Source organism: Camelus ferus, chromosome 35, assembly GCF_009834535.1.
Source record: "Camelus ferus isolate YT-003-E chromosome 35, BCGSAC_Cfer_1.0, whole genome shotgun sequence".
NCBI lineage: Eukaryota > Metazoa > Chordata > Mammalia > Artiodactyla > Camelidae > Camelus > Camelus ferus.
The window spans coordinates 11,078,465-11,095,019 of NC_045730.1; the positions used below are offsets into that span (position 1 = coordinate 11,078,465).

The following is a 16,555-nucleotide window of genomic DNA, read 5'->3' on the forward strand; positions in this document are numbered from 1 at the left end:
TCTTTTGAAGAGGGCGATGTTTTGTTGGAGTTAAGCAGGTGCTCTGGTTGGCTAGGTGGGTCCGCGGTTGTGAGTTTTGGTGTGTTTGTGGGAGAGGGTGAGCGATGAGCGTCCTTCTACTCTGCCATCTTGGCCCCTCCCCTCCACTTGGTGATTTTGATTGCTGTCCTTTACTCTCTAAGGAAAGGCAGAGGGAAAAAAGAGGAGGAAAAAGTGAAGGAGGAGGAAGAGGTTGCAGTAGCACCAAAACTGACTGGAGAAGGAAACACTGATAAAGAGTGGTGCCCTCCCTCCGACCCTGACTTCTGTGTTTATGTGTGTGAAGTGACCAAATCCATCCTTCCCATCACCAATATCAGGGAACAGATTGAGCTTCTTGCCAAGTAAGTCATCTATATATACATATACATTTTTTTATTTTCTGAAAAAATGTTTTTGATTTTAGCGGTTTGCATTTTTTAGCCAATTTTCAGACTACACCATAATAAAATTGAACTTTACAGCACCCTACCTCTGACTCTGAAGCATAAACACAGTGAACTGAAAAAACAAAAATCCTCCATTTCTAGTTTAGATCCTATTTCTGCCAAGAATCAGAGCTAGGAGTTGGAAGTGGTTTAAAGAAAAATGACTAAGTCATTTTCCCCAGCTAAACCTTGAAAAGCATCTTTCAGGGTGATCCTGAAGAAGTTATGAATGAAGGAATCCTATTGTGAATTATTTGTAAACTCACAAGTTATTTTCTCATACAAATCACCACCCCCTACTTTTATGTCATACATCTGATACTTTGTGTCTCATGTTGCTCTAAATTGGGCTTGTGGGTCTTCTGAGAGATGGCTCAGCACTCTGAAGAAGCCAGTGAGGTCGCCTTCTAAGTTAGAGCATTTAACCTGATTCCGTTTAGAGGTGGCTGAGAACTTGACTTGATAGCTGTAAGAAAACTAGAAACAGAGGACTGCCTTCGTGCCTGACACCAGCCAGTCGTGAGCCCCTGGCTTGTGCAACAGCTGCAGTCTCCACAGGAGCTTGTACCTACTCCAAATGGAAGTGTGTCACAGCCATCAAACCTGGATGTGACAACTGCAGAAACACAGCCGCCAGGTTGCCGACGTCCCGGCAGCCGGAGCTGGAAGAGAGTTGTTTCTGGCTACGGAAGTTTTCCCAGTGTCCTTGAGAAGTGATGACTCAAGCAGAACTCTAACTTAGCTCATTTCAACATTTGTCAAATTTCCTCATGCTCTGCTCCTATCCGAAATACTTTCTATCATTCCCAAACTATTAGGCTTTTAACCTGAGCCCCCACCAAGATAGATATTCAGAGACTTGTCCTCAAGCGTTTGGTTCCTAGTGGTCATTACAGGACACCTGGCTGGCTGGCACTGCAGCTTTCTACCCAACCCTTTCTCTTGGTTTTCACCATTGTTCTTCTTTGCTTGGTTCCACATACAGCAGGAGGAAATTCTTTCTTTAAAATGTGCAATTCTGCCTTTACTCCAAGATGAAGTAGGCTGAGTTGACGGAGGATTTTTGCAGGTGTGTTCACTGACATCTTGAGGGAGAGCCTGATTTTAGGAGAAACCCACAGGCAAAGTATGCCCCACACATCTCACCTCCTCACCTAACTGTTAGTTCTTCCTTTTTGCCTCTTCATCTCTCCTCTAACTTTAGTGTTATATAAATGCCATGTCCTTCTCTAAATTAAAAAAAGATAAAATTTAAAAGAAAAAGATGATGAAACTGGAATATATTTGTGAACCTATTGGGAAAATTTCTTATGTGTTTGTCTTTGTTTCTGAGTTTAAATTCCTAAAAAGAAAGATAGTTAGTATAATGCCTTGGATTTCAGATGGAAACATTTGAAAATACTTTCAAGAGTAAGAGAACATTTAATTGTGTTGATATAAATTTAGTGTGATGTGGATTTGTATCTTGCTATAAATATTGGGAAAATTAGCATTCCTGTCTTTCTTCCTGCTGAATGATACTGTTAGAATTTCAGTTGACATTTGATAGTTTGAATAGATTAAGCATAATGTTAACAGCTACTTACAGTAAGTACATTTTAAAAAGTAAAGCAAACAGAAATTAGAGGGGAAATATTTTTAACACATATAGTTACACTCAAAGCATCCAAAGTGAGATACTAAACTTGACTGATTTGATCTCAATGTGATTGACACAGGTATGTGGCAGAAAAAATGGGTGGTAAGATTCCAAAAGAGAAACTACAGGATTTCAGCTGGCAACTTCATATAAGTGAACTAAAATTCCAACTTAAATCCAATGTTGTACCGATTGGACAGATCAAAAAAGGAATCTTCTGCCATCGAGCTTTGCTTTTCAAGGTATTCAAAATGTTTGGCCTCATTTCTGATTAGGTAAAAATGTTTCACCTTTATGATTGTGGAGTGAGCCAGTTGCTAACATTCAGTTGGGTGATATTTCTCCTGCCATTTAGATGTACTTATATTTGACATGTATATGTATGTGTACAGCCACACACCTACATACATATTCACTGGACTATTAGAAGCACATTCTGTCGACACTTATCACAATCTACTATAGGCCAGGGTCTCTTCCAGGGTCTGGAATACAGAGATACTAACGTGACAGTTCCTGTAAACAAGGGATGCCTGAGCCACACTTGTGGCTCTCAAGTGACATCAGGGAAAGTTCCAGGGGAGAAAGGGATATGTGGCCTCAGTATTAGAGGCTAACTAGGATTTCAGTCGGTAAAGAAGGAAGACAAGAGTGTTCTAAACAATGTGAACACGTGATTCAAAATAACAGGTGTGAGAGTCAGTGGTCCATTGGAGGGATGTAGTTTGTCTGGATGCAGAAAAGAGGGGAAGCGTTGGGGGAGGCTAAAGGGCCAGATGATAAAGCACCATGTGAGTTTGCACTTGATCTTAAATCTGTGAGCAGCCACTGAAAGTTAAGGGGAAAGTGGCGACATGATTTTGAAAGATCATCCAGGGAATGAATTAGAACAGGAGTGAGACTGGAGACAGATCAGTTGGAAGGTCACTGGAGCAAGAAGTAAAAGTGAGCAAGACTAGAGCCAGGGTGGAGGATGTCAACGATGGGGTGAGTTTACAGGGAGATATAGGAGATAAAACCAATCAGTAAGTAATTTGGAATTGATAATTACATGTATATTTTTGTGTCTCTACCCCCACTATGAGTGTAAAATGATTCTAGGCCTAATTTCACAGGGGTGGAGAGATGTTTTCCACACATCCAAGCAATTCTTCGACACCAGCCAGGTGTCCTACAATTCAACTCAGTTCTGACACTCCCTGCCTGGAGAGAGTGTCAGATCCCACAGGTTAAGGGATCAGTCCTAAAAGACTGCCCCACCCCACCCTCTGCCCACTTCAGATGCCAATCACAAGCCCAAATTGTCACCTGTGCATCTGACTGACCAGGCTGTAGACTGGAGGTTCCAATGACCTCCTCCTGGGGTTCAATTAGTTTCCTAGAGGGGCTCACAGAACCCAGAGAAACATACTACTTAGGTCAGTGGTTTATTATAAAAGAGTATAACTCAGGAACAGCCAGGTAGGAGAGATGATCAGAGCAAGGTATGGGGAAAGGGCCCAGGGCTTCCATGCTTTCTGAGCACACTGTTCTCCCCAAACCTCCACCTGTTCATCAGCCCCAGAACCTCTCCATATCCTTCCTTTTGGGTTTTTATGGGCACTTCATTGCATAACATGATTAAATCACTGGCCATTGGCTACTGATTCAACCTCCAGCCCTTCTCCCTTCCCCAGGGGTCTTGGGGAGTGGGTGTGAAAGTTCCAAAGTTGAGCCTCCTGGCAACAAGCCCCCTTCCATACAAAAGTCACCCCATTCATATAACAAAGGACACCTTTATGGCTCTCATCACTTAGGAAATTCCAAGCGTCTTAGGAGCTCTATGCTAGCAAGTGGACAAAGACCAAATATGTATTTCTTACTATATATCACAGAGTGCCACATAGCCAGATACAGTCATGTTGTAGTTGCCTGTTGACCAGACTAGATAGAATGTAAGGCCCTAGAAGTGACAACCATGTCTTAGTCATCTTGGTCGAGCCAAGATGGTAGCAGTCATTACATAGTAAGCAATCAATAATTACATTAATATAGAAACACAGAGATGACTGAAACGATGCAAGAGTTGCCTTCTAGTACTGAGCACGTTCGTCGCGCACTTGCTCTGTGCCAGCGTTCATAGCATGCATTCACTTCATCTTCACACCCAGCTGATGAGGAAGGTGGTTATACCTTTGTTAGCCTCGTTTCACAGATAAAGACGTAGAAGCACAGAGAGGCTGAGTCATTTGACGTGACAACTACTAGTCAGTGGCTGACCCTAAATTCAAACCCAGCCATCTTCCTTACCCACTATGGTGTGGCTAAGAAGCTCCCAGATTATTTTAAAGGTACATTCAAAATAACCTCAAAATCAGGACAAATTGAAGAGACTATTTCCAAGGAACATAAGCAAGCCCTGAGAACAGGGCAGCAGGCAGCCCTAGAAGGGCCCACCTGCCCACGACCCTGCCCCTTCCTCCCCAGGACACCCGTCTACACCACCCAGAACAAATGGGCTAGAAACAGGCCCCCAGCAATTTGACCCTTCCATTCAATCCCACTGCATATCACACCCCAAGAGCAGCCCAGAAGCACAGAAAGATTGATAGACACACTAGTGCCGAAAGCCCGTGGAACAGCTTTTCTCCAATTACATGATCAATCTTGTGCTGATACAATGCAGCGTAACTGCCTGAAAAATGTCACTTCCCAGCAGGACTGACACAAATTTTTGAGTCCACAGAATCTTGAGGAACAAGGAAACTTACCCCATTTTATCGACTCCTATCGACTCCTAACACTCTACATTTTTCCCCCAGCCTTCCTCCTAAGCACTTTTTTTTTTTGAGGGGGGGCAAGAGTTTTATATCTCACCTTCAACCAAGGTGCATCTTTCAACCAAGGATTTTTCTCCACCCCTCCCCTCCTCCCTCTTAATTGATGTCACGTTTTCTCCCACAGGCTCTGGCTGATAAAATTGGCATTGGCTGCTCTCTGGTTCGAGGGGAGTACGGCAGAGCCTGGAATGAAGTTCAGCTGATGAACGAACCCCAAAAGGGGTTGACTGGGGCTTTCTCTCCCCCTGAATTTTACATAGTTGACCTCATGTTCCATCCAGGGGCACTGATGAAGTTAAGAAGCCAAGAGGCAGATCTTTACAGATTTCTCTGAACTTCCAAATGAACACAGGAGGGGTTCAAACAAGAAATACATTTCATACACTTTCTGCGATGCCCATCAGTAGATTTTATTTCTTTAAATAAAAATGTTAGAAGTGTTTTCCCTGTGCAGAAATGAGGTCACTTGCATTGGACTTGGTCCTGCTTCTGATTTCAGGCTTTTGGCAAATGTTCCATCTGATGAGATCATATTATGCTCATAGTCCCTCATATAAAGCCTATTATTCTCAACATTAATCCACCCCACTGTTTCCTAAGGAGCATCTCTGCCCTTTGGGAATCACATGGAAAAGGCTCCAGCTACTGTCCCCAGGACAGTGCCTTGCGACTGTCCTCTGTGTACAGAATGCTCCAGGAAGACTTGGTTAAGTAAGTCAAACCAACTCTTTTTTTTTTTTAAGTGTCTTTATGTTTTTAATGTCTTCAGTCGCCTTGTCTCACTCTCATAAAATAGGGTTATTGATATTTTTGAATATTTATAAATCTAGATTAGTGTTACAAATTCCTTCCTAAAATTTTTTGTTCATATTTTCCCAAATTTATCATCAAGAACACCATTTAATATGTGTCACTGAGCTAAGAATATCCCTAAAAACTATTGCCATTCACTGTCCTTGTCTAGTGTTGACTTGGAAATATACTTTCAGTTAAAAACAGCTCTGATTTGCTTGTACATGTTGCAGTGCTGGGTCACAAACTCGTGTAACTTAAAAATTCTTTTCTGGAAAATTTTGAAATATAAGAACTGAGTAAGTCTTTGCTGAGGAATTTTGTTTTCAGTACTGAGCACAAAATGGGGAACCCATTTCAAATGGCAAGAGAAAATGAATCTCATGAGGCATACACTTCCCAGTCAAGATTTAAGTCTAAAGTTTAGCCATCTAATAACCATTTTACTGGAAGGTTTCTAAAAGTGAGTTTGAGTTTAGAAATTTGAGCTAAGATTATTCTGTGTGAACTGATCTGTACTTTCAGAGAATGTGTCAGTCTTTATTTCAAAATAAAGTTCTTTATATCAAATGGTGTGGTAATTATATTTATCCTGCAGTTTCATGAACGAGAGCGCAGATTATCGGATACATACCTGCTGAAGTAGTTCTAAGTCCCTCTTGATCCAGAAAGCACTGACAGTGGATTACAAAGACGTATAAGATGTAACAAGATAAAAATAAGTGAACAAGAGGCTTAAGTATAGGAAAGAAAGTTCAGCAAGGCCAGGAATAAGCTTAGAATTCAAAACGCAAGCCATGAAAATCCTACACATTTGTTAGAGGTGAGCGAAAATTTGACTCCAAGCTCTCTAGCAGCCAGCGCAGAGGGGGATGCTATCAGTTGCGTGATTTACAGAAGGGACCACTAGAGAAAAACACAAAGCAGCTTCTCAAGAGGAACAAAGTCCAGGGGAATTTTTGAGAACTTCATACAGATGACAAATATAATATAGAAAATAACATCTTTGAAAAGCAACCTCCTAGTAAGTTCTGGAAAGAGTTTTCATAGGCCAATGGCCAAACGTCAAAAAAAAAAAAAGGAGAGGGATGTTCCATGCAGAGTCCCTATGATGCAGTCCAGGCAGACACTGCGTTTTGCAGCCTGGTGCAGACCAAAGATGCGTTTTTCTCCATCTTAGAGATGATTTTGTATTCTGTCTCTCTCACTTAGATTCTAGGTAATAACTGAACAGGAATGATTTTAAATTATATTCTCAGACAGGTCTTTGAAGTTCATCTATTCTGTGTTTCCAGTTAAGTATAGAGCCATAAGATTCGATAATAAGCCAATCTATTATAAAAAGTAAACACTTTCACAGTAGCAAACATTACAAAATACCTAGACACAGATTTAACAAGCCATATGCAAGAAAAACTATAACATTTTAATGAGACCTGAATAAATGAAGGTACATATACCATTTTCCTTGATGGAAAACTCAGTAATATAAAGATTTCAGTGTTCCCTGTATTAATATATACATTCAGTATAATTTCAGCTAGAATCCCAACACATTTTCTTTCCTGGAACTTGACAAACAATAACATTTATCTGGAATGAGTGCATATGAATAATAACAATATTTTGAAATAGAAAAATGAATATGTCCATCACATATCAGAACATTTATTAAAAGCAATAGTAAGTAAATTACTATGAAACAGGTATAAAAATTAAAAAAAAAAATTAAAGAGTCCAGAGACAGATCCACATATATAGGTAGGGATTTAGTGTTGCTAAAAATAGCTTTTCTGCCCAGTGGGGAAATGATAGCCTATTTAGTAAATGGCAATAGGGAAATTATAATCTTGGCAAAGAGAGAGCCCTTCTATTTATGGTAGAGAAACTAGAAGCCATAGAAAAATATATCAGACAAGTTTGGCTACATGAAACTTTTAAATTCCTATTCAAACAATACAGCATAAGAAAAATATTTGTTTAGCAAAATAAAATGTAAGCATAATTATAGACAGGGAGAAAAATGTGCAGCATATGTAATAGCCAAATGTTCATATCCTTAATAAACAAAGAGCTCCTATATATCAATGAGAAAAGGGCAATCCACTTGGAAAATAGGCAAAGAACTGTATTTGAATAAGACCTCTAAACAGTGCTTATAAGCAATCCCAGATATCCCCATATTATAATATATACATTTAGTATAATTTCAATTAAAATCCCAACACATTTCCTTTTCTGGAACTTGGCAAATAGTAATATTCATCTAGAAGAGTACATGTGAATACCTATAATATTTTGAAATAGAAAAATGAGGAGGATTTTTCTCCCAGATCTTAGTAAGATAAAAGCCTTTGATCACATCACATGCACAGGTCAGTGGAGGGGACTCTGCTTCATATGGTCACTCAAGGACCCAGGCTGACAGCAGCTCCACAACTTGACACCGGCAGGAGGTGGAATATTTGAACCTCTCAGTCACTGGAGCAGGAGGAGAAAATTTCAGGATTTACATGCTTTGGGCTGGAATAACATGTTATTTGGGCAGAACTGGACTTAGGCAGGATGGGGTAATGTCTGAAACCAAGGAGATCTGAGTTTGAATCCTGACTCCGTCCCTTAAAACCTTTAAAGATTCTGGCAACTGTTGTGGTTGTGAGATTTCAAAACAATTTATATGAAGTAACTTGTTACTCTATCAGAATCAAGAGCTACCGTTTCTCTTCTGGAGATCAAACCATTTCATTAAAACAAATACCAATCTTTTAAAAATAACTGTGAATTAAACTGGGGACAGTTAAACAGACACACAGACATGCTCACTGGCTTTGGAGCTCCTGTCTGCAATCATTCCCCATTAGGCCTATCTTTTCTTTTGATTCCATGGTCTTTGAGAAAAACTGAAAAACCCAGATGAGCGTATTTACGTCTCTACTATCAAGTCATTTATCTGCTAAATCATTGAGGGTCATAATCCTGTGGACACCACTTGCTGATTGTGGAATCATGCCCGCTTCACCAACACCTTGCCCACCCTCAGGGTGTGACCTGTGTGTGTCCACTTCATTGGAAAGGGACCTTAGTGTTTCTTCCTGGGTTTGATGACTTCCTACTGCTGCTTGGTCCAGCTTGCCTGTGCTTTTGAAAGGCTTGTCTTGCGTATTTACCTTTGAAAGCACTTTTAATGTGTGTGGTTAAGACTACTTACGTCCTTTTTAACTTGCTAACAAGGCATAAGGTTCCCTATTGGCTCAGACCTTTCCACCAAGCAGAACCTACACACGGGACGGGCCCTGGATTTAACAAGTCCCCAGGAATATGCATCTGCTTTAGGAATACATTTCGGTCGTGAGCATCTGGGTATGACCTCATCAGGATGAGATAAGGGCCCTCCACTTCCTTTCTTAACTCATGGTATCAGCCCCCAAACCCTGCAGACGGACGGACACTGGTTATCTTGAGAAAGTCCCAGTTTGTTTTACGCAAGAACAGCTGGCATACAAATGGAATCAAGCACTTTTAAGTAGTCATTAATCATACTGATGAGAACAGCTGAAATAAACAGTGTTCTCTAAGTACTTACATATCTGACATAAAATCAAGTGATAGTCCAATTAGTTTATTTATAGGTTCCTTTCTTTGAAAAATCTGAGTGACTATCTTTTGATTCCATAGTCTTTGAGGAAAACTTTGAAAAACCCAGATGAATGCATTTATATCTATTATCAAGTCATTTATCTGCTAAATCATTGATAGTCGTTATCCCTCATACACGATTTCCTAGATGTGTGATTTCATTTATTTCGCTTTCTAAAAAATTTTTTAAATCTCTTTTTATTAAAACAAGTAAGAGAGAGACAGAAAGGGAGAAATATGCTGGTTCTTTGGACTCTTCCAAAATTGAAAGCTTGGCTTGTATCCTTTGTATAAATTACTTACTCCTTTGAGAATTAGGATGAAAGGGAAAAATTAACTGCTGAATAAGATAAGGAGATTTTCCTTGTGCAGTTTTTTTTTTTTCTTATCTAAATAGGAGAGTAAAAAATAAAAAGGGAGCTTAGAGTTGCCAGAAATGGACTTCAGTGCCCCACTCAGAAGTAATCACATGGAACCTATCCTCGCTGGCTTTAAGAAGTGGCACAAAATTTAGCAATAGGAAAGGCCTCTCCATGCCCAGGATCTATGATCGCTACACAAACATTATTGATGAGCTAAAAACATTTACACAATAACTCAAATGGTCCCTTCTTATGCATGTTCTTTATGAAATGAGTGCCCTGAGACTCAGTATCAACACATCCAGTGCTGGCACACCATCACATTCAGAGGACATGCTCTCGAATATGAAATCCCACAGAAAGGAAACAAAGAAACGAGCAAAGCCTTGGTAAATCTCTTAATGCAGACCATCTGCTTTCTTCCAGGCTTAGATTCAGGCTCACCATCGAGTTATGGGCTCAGTCCTGAAAGCCTGGGCTGGGCGGGGGATGGCATCTAGCTGGGAACCTAGTCCAGAGCCTTAAAGTAAATCACTTTGGGAGAGAAGCCAAGTCTTGCTTCAGTCTGTCCCTGGCTGAAATTCAGAGCCCTCAGAGTCAAAGTTCAGGGAGAGGACACTTGGAAAGTGGTTCCTCCAAGGACACGTCCTGTTACCATTTTTTACATACAATTGGCATCACTGTCAAAGACGCCATGATTCAAAAAGGCACAGAGTTCAGCTGTGAACTAGAAACTTCCATAGAGAAAGTCAGAGTCAGTCTTCGGTGAGTGCCCCAAAGTGTTCCTGCAGCTCAAATTTCCACATCCAGGGTTAAGTGTGGATGTTGAGACATTCAGCCAAGGAGAGATTTGCAAGTAACTGTTTTTCAAACTTTTTAAAAAATTGGGACCAAACCTTTTTTTAGATGTGTGTTCATGTCTATAAAAAGACAATTAAAAACATATGAAATGAATAGTCTAGGAAATGTGAGACCCCTGTTGTATTGACTGTCTTGGTTGCAAACACCATCAACTTTAAAGTTTTGTTATTTCACTTTTGTGGATTGCTGATGGCAGGGCTGAGAACACACTACTCCAAAGCCCAGCAACTTGGCAAACTGAATGGTTGTAGCTGAAAGAATGTGAGAAATGACACATGCGGGTGACTCTCACTGACCTCCTCCATCCCCCAGAAGTGGGTCGTGGGACCCTCCTGTGAGCGGTGCCCTCCTTATAGCAAGAGGAAAGCAGAGGCCTTCTCTCCAAAGACCAGGGGGCTCAGAGAAATCTGAAGAAACAGGCTTTTTCCACTTTTCCACACTTTACTACAGTCAGCTCACATCCTTTCATCCTATCACGTTTTTTTCCACAATGTTCCACTCTTCATCAAACCTCCCATAAAACCCCTCAGGTCTCATCTGCCCGGGGGTATTCATTTCCTATGAAGGCTCCTATGTCATGTAAAACTTATATTAAATAAATGCGTATGTCTTTCTTTTGTTAACCTGAATTTTGTCAGTCTAATTTACACGGCCCCAACCAGAGAACCTAGGAGGGTAGTAAGAAAAGACTTTTTCCTCCCCTGCACTGCAGGGAGCTGACTTGAGCCAGTTGGCCCACCTCCTTGTCTTTAACGATTCATGCCACTGGGTTGTTTAATCACTAAAATCCTTGGACCTTGAAAATATTTAGATGATGGGCTACCATTGGGCACCAGTGCTCGTTGGTATGCTATCTTTATTCTTGGGATTTGGGTCTGTGGTTTCCACATGGAGTAATATTTGTACCCTCCTTCTGCGAGCAACAGAATCACTCACTCCCCAGTCTCCTAATTACGGATGTAAATTGTGAGTGCATTATAATTAGCATAATGCATGGAAAGGTATTCTAGTATAATTATTTTTTTAAGACTTCTATGCACAGATGTAAGCAAAACTGGCAATGGCCATCTGCAGACACCATGGTGGGAGGCAACGTGTATCGTGGTTATCAGCTGAAGGCCACCACCGAACACCCGGGTTCACAGCCTGGCTCTGCCGCTCACTCACTGAGTGCTCTCAGGCAGGTGACTCCCTGGCCCCCACTTTCTTTGCCTGGAAAAGAGCAATGACAGGAGCTCCTTTCTCATCGGGTTGCAGAGAGAGTTAAATGGGTGAATAAACATAAAGCCTGGCACAGAGGAAGCACCCGATGAGTGTCCACAAGAATGTTCATCCACACCGTGCCCCTGGACCCAGAGTTTCAGACACAATCACCATAAGGGCAACTCTGCAGACAGAAACAATTCACAGCCTCCTTTCATTCAGTGAGGGCTGCCCTGAATGTAATGAGAACAGTCCATCAAAACATCTCCCTTACCAAACCGGAAATCCTCCCACCTCTCCTCACTGAGGTTGGTAAGCGCGAGCTGGGGTCTGGACAGGTATGTCCCCTGCTTTTGCATCTAAAAACAAGACTAGGAAAATCTGTCCAAATGGTTTCTGACAGCCCCAGGACTATGATAAAAGTCTTCTTTTTTATTAAAAGAAAAATCACTTTTAATCACTCAGTGTTGGGAGCTAGAACATTCTGTTGTCAAACACCCGAAGCCTCTGGCTTCCTTTTCTGCCCCCCTGCAGAGGGAGGGCAGGAGGCTGTGAGGGCCTAGACAGAAAGAAATCTTGAAACTTGAGGGCTGGGGAGGGGCCCAGATTGTCCAATGTTTCCAGACAACAGCTGGGCTTTCCAGGAATTCAGCACAGAAAAAGCAGGGGCGCCCTCACATTTGTACTTCAGAGTCCCAGTTGCACCCCTGGCAAACCTTGTGGTGGGCAAAGCTGGTCTCCCAACCTGCCTTCTGGTCTTTTCTCCCAGCCCCCTGCCCCACACCCCTCATCAGAGCCTGCTCTGGAGGGAAGTGGCTGGATGGGGGAAGGACATCAACTCCAAAGCCTAAAGACACCTTCTACCAAAATCCACATTTTAAAAGCATAAAAAACTTGAAGCTGAATGAATGATTCTTTAATTGTGGAATTTCCAGTATCAGTGAATGTACAGAAAATGTATTATTTTATTGTTAAGAAATACACGCTCATTATAGACAGTATGGAAAATATTGCAAAGAAGACAGAATTTTCTATCAACCACAGTATTTATGTTTTGATATATTTCTTTCCAGTCTATTCATCTGAGCTCTTAAAAATGTAATGGCCTACTGAATATGCAGATTTTCCTATCCCCCAACACAGAACACATTTATTTAGAAATGATATTGGAGAGAAGGGCATAGACAAGTCAGAGAGAGAGATCCCCCCAGCATCCAGAAGTCACACTTCAATTGGCAGCTTCCTTCCCCTGTTCATGGGAGGGCTGAGCAGTAAGAAGCAAATGGGGAGAAAAGAACTTGAAAGTGTTACCTCTTCCTGTGCTTTGAGTCACTGGCCCTTTCTCTAAGGTCTGGCTTTACGGAATAGCAGCCACAACCCGTGACAAGCTGGGTGATAAATAGGATATTGATGGGTAATTACCTGACACCAAATAGCTCCATAAATCAACGTGCTAGAAGCTGTACCACGTCAAGGGCAGCTCTCAGCCAACGCAGGCCCCAAGCCCTGTGAGGTGAGGCTGGGAAGCAGGGCGGCCTTCTGAGCACCTTGCAGTGACCTGGAGATTTCCTTTTCGGGAGCCAACAGCCCTCCCCGGCCACCGGCGGCAGTTTGGGGAGTCACTGGCAGGTTTCCAGGCCCAACGGGGCTGCCCTCCTGTCTCAGCACCTTCCTACAACTACCAGCTCCATGACACCCCCTGACTTCCTCCAGGATGGGGAGCTTTAAAAAGAATTAGTGTTTTAGGATTCTGAGAGTGACACATTCTCACTGTAGAGAGTTTTGGAAATGTAGACAAATACAGAAAGAAGCAACTGTCACCCACAGTCCCATGACCAGAGGTAATTAACCACTGTTAACATACTGCCCCCTTACAGGCTTTAAAAAAGAAAACGGTGTATCCATCATCCCGGATGCTAAGAAGTGGTACATTTTCATCCTCTGCCCGCCCAGGACACCCACACAAGGAGGAAGCGTCCCTTCGGTCCCTTCACCACAGAGCCAGTTCAGCTTTCTCTTGCTCAAAAGGCAGGGAGCTCAAATTTCAGGCAACCACTTTCTTGCCAAAAGATGGCCCCAACTAGCTGCACTGATGCTTGAGATGCTAAATCCTTCCTGCTAGGTGTCACTCAGCTACTGCCAGATGTGCCATCCCAGCCACGGCACACCACCCCAGGCAGGGAAAATATCTTCCCACAAAAAGCAGCAAAAACAAAACTTGTAAATCGGGTCTTCAAGATGCACATTTTAGAGGCTCCATGCAGAACTGTTAACAGAAGAGACTGTCACCTTTACAGACCAGTGAACCTCCTTCGTGGGAGGAAGAGAAGACAGAACAAAGGCCTTTATTCCCTCGCTCCTACGGGAGTCATGCTTAGAAACAATAAATGAAGTGAGATTGTATGATTTAACAGAGTCCCCTAATACAGTTATTTTGCAGATAATCACCAAAGCTTTTTAAAAGAAAAAATTCCTTTACGACACTGTTTTAAATACATAAAAAGCAGGAATTGCCCCCAAATGAACATTCTTGAGCAGCCTGCATCCTTCAGCTGGTCTGTGCAGACCGACACAGCACAGATATGCTGACTTGCTGCGGGGATAGAGCTCATTTCTCACAAGGTTCCTTATCAATTACAGCCGAGATGGAATTTACCCCTTGTGTTCATAGTCACGCAAGCACGTCTTAATGAAAAACACACCTTGTCGGGCCCTCTAACAAAATCAATCCCTCAGCAGGAGAGTGAGAGCTTGTCTCTGATCCTGCATGGAAATGCACATTTGCATGCTAATTACCCAGAAAGCTCCTCCAATTCACCGAGGTGTTATGGAAATGCTGGGTCAGAATTCTAGAAGCCGGTCCACGGAGAGCAACAGGAACAGAATGGTTTTAGACGGAAGCCATTGGGATACAACTTATTTTTAGTCATTAAAAAAAAATCCACTTTAGCTGAATTAGTCATGTCTGGCTTAACCAGAGAATGCTCTCTTGGAATTACTCCGATTGTGAATCAGAGCAAACAGATTTTTCCCCCCCCCCCCGTCATTTACAGTTTAAGGAGGCTCTTTGACTCTGAGCCCCAACACAAGAAAATACGAACATCAAAACTGGCAGACTGCTCCACGAAACTACCTGATCACAGCTTCGAAACTCTGTTCAATGACTAAAAATATATTGTTTTCAAATAGGGTTATCATCCAAAAGAATTATTTTCCAATGGAATAAATGGAAGCCGCATCTACACAGGAAAGTCAATCTGCGAAGACAATTTGAAAAGTGATTTCTTCTGCTGGAAACTACAGGGGAAAGATGGGGGAACCTACTTTTATTCATGCATATAAATGAAAAGGGAAAAGCTCTTTTGTTTTCTTTTCTTCATCCTCTGTATCCACGGGTGATGGGCAACAAATTTCCCTCTTTCCCTTTTTAGGAAGATGCTGTTTCTTTGGTTCTGCCATTTTTCTGTTTTGCTTCCGGAAGGTTGTGCAACCCGGAGAATGCCAAAGGGAAGTGAACATTCTTCTTACTGTTTCTTAGACTTTGACCAGGGTAAATTTATGCTCTGACTTCTTTCCATTTGTGCCAACCTTTCTTCTGTTCTGAAGGTTCTTTCACATGCCTGTGGGCCCCATGATCCTGTGCCCCTCACAGCAGTGCTCCCATATTAACCAGAAACTCCTGGAAGGCAGAGCCAGTGGGCCTGTCTCCCCATCCTTACTGACTCCAAACCAGCCCTACCAGAGCCCCTGGGATGAGAGGCCTCGGTGGAGGGCACAGGTAACAACAGATACCCCCTTTACTATCCCCTCAGCTTAAAATCTCTCTCTCAATATTGTGTGCATTTTCAAATCTTGAGTTAAAGTAGTGGATTAGGGCCCAAGAAAATGAGTTCTCCATTTTGAATTGTTTGATAGACAGGGACACTGAACTCCCAAAACCAAGGATCCTGAGTGTACATGAGGATGGAGCAGTAACAAAGAGGGCAGGGTATAGAATCATGCAGTGTAGACAATGTGATATGTGTCTACACTGTGCTATTCACTTAGCACTTTCTGAACACTACTCAGTAGTACACAGAGTTACTAAAAGTGTTTCCTCTGCAAAATGATGGAACTGTGAGCAATGCAAGAAAGCTTCTGGCACTTGTCTTCACATAGTAAACATGATGTAATGGCAGCTATTTTTCATAGACATGAAGGGTTCAGTCTGGTCTCAGGAGCTGATTCCAATGTAGTTTGTCCCCATGTCATATAATCCAAGATTCCAAGCTGCCTACAAATACGAGTGCTCTACAGACAGGTGATTGAGGATAGTGTCTTTCTTATTAACCAAAGAGGAACTTATCCTTCCACTAAACCCCCATCCCCTCCTCCACCATTTAATTTACTTGTAAAACAACTATGAAAAACATATTGTTGGATAATTATACAAAACATTCACCTAAAAATGATTATACTGTCCTTGAAATTAGATTATTTCCTCCCACTGACAAAGATTCCTTTCTTGACCAGTTTTAGCCTAGTCCAGTTGTAGTAAAAATCCTGCTAAATCAGTTTAGCAAGAATCCCGCCATCCCTGAAATCTGATCAAATTGCTTATTCCCCACCCTTGAAATCTGGTCACCCCAGCCTGCCTCCAGCAAGAATCCCCCTACTCTTAGTGATTTTCATCCAATGACCCCATCACTCTGCTACTTAACTGTCCATCCCCAGCAGCCTTTACTGTATTTACAGTTAAGCCCAGTCTCTCTCCCCTATTGCAACAGTCCTGAATAA

At 42.0% G+C, this 16,555-nt stretch overlaps 1 protein-coding gene across 2 annotated transcripts in view; it reads left to right on the forward strand.

Moving 5' to 3' along the window:
- ARMC3 (armadillo repeat containing 3) overlaps nucleotides 1-6,238 on the forward strand; it is a 74,288-nt gene extending 68,050 nt beyond the window's left edge. For both annotated transcript variants that reach the window (XM_032473677.1, XM_032473678.1), the window contains exons 16-18: nucleotides 183-383; nucleotides 2,186-2,348; nucleotides 5,050-6,238. In XM_032473677.1, coding sequence (XP_032329568.1) covers nucleotides 183-383; nucleotides 2,186-2,348; nucleotides 5,050-5,259 — 574 coding nt within the window. In that variant the 3' untranslated portion in view covers nucleotides 5,260-6,238. The remainder of the gene's footprint in view (nucleotides 1-182; nucleotides 384-2,185; nucleotides 2,349-5,049) is intronic.
- Nucleotides 6,239-16,555: the final 10,317 nt, after the last annotated feature.